At 34.0% G+C, this 615-nt stretch overlaps 1 protein-coding gene across 2 annotated transcripts in view; it reads left to right on the forward strand.

Annotated features, from left to right (window-relative positions):
- Nucleotides 1-615, forward strand: part of LOC119594048 — a gene marked incomplete in the record, with an annotated part of 19,142 nt that overhangs the window by 4,886 nt on the left and 13,641 nt on the right. For both annotated transcript variants that reach the window (XM_037943081.1, XM_037943082.1), the window contains 1 exon segment: nucleotides 280-356. In XM_037943081.1, the coding sequence (XP_037799009.1) occupies nucleotides 280-356 (77 nt within the window).

The raw sequence follows: 615 nt of genomic DNA on the forward strand, positions 1-615 counted from the left end.
GTGAAGGAATAACTGTTAATCAGCTCAAGATTTCTTAATATGTTTTAAAGGTAGTGTATGAATACTAGAGTACATACATCAATAGTATCACCTTAATGGTGATTGCATCACCTATAGTTAAAAAAAAAAAAATTAAGTATTGACTCTTCATTGCAATGTCCAAAAAAGTTTTTTCATTCCTGCAAAATATTCAGCGTTGTTGTAACTGAGTATCTTTGGATATTAGAATTTTGTAAAATCTTTTATTGTAACAACAAGTAATACAAATATTGTGTTTAGGTGCTGAAAATGCAAGTAGGGGAGAAGAGGATAAGGAGACTGAACAGATTACATCAAGTATTGCATTACAGAGACAGGTAAGGCTGATCCCTATTTGAGTAAATGTTTTTCTCACATATTTACATAGCCATATCAACAAGCATACACACAAATTCTATACCACTGCTGTTAGCAAGGTGTAGTTAGGGCTAGACAGAAAATAGGATGAGATCTCTGTCTCTCTTTAGGATAGAATTGTGGCGGTGAGCTCGGATATTGGGGTTTATAGGACAGTGTAGAATGTCGGTTTAGAAGAGTATCAGTTGTAGCCCGTGTTATGTGCAATTTTAATTTGCA

The sequence above is a fragment of the Penaeus monodon genome, chromosome 33 (genome assembly GCF_015228065.2).
Source record: "Penaeus monodon isolate SGIC_2016 chromosome 33, NSTDA_Pmon_1, whole genome shotgun sequence".
Classification (NCBI taxonomy): Eukaryota; Metazoa; Arthropoda; class Malacostraca; order Decapoda; family Penaeidae; genus Penaeus; species Penaeus monodon.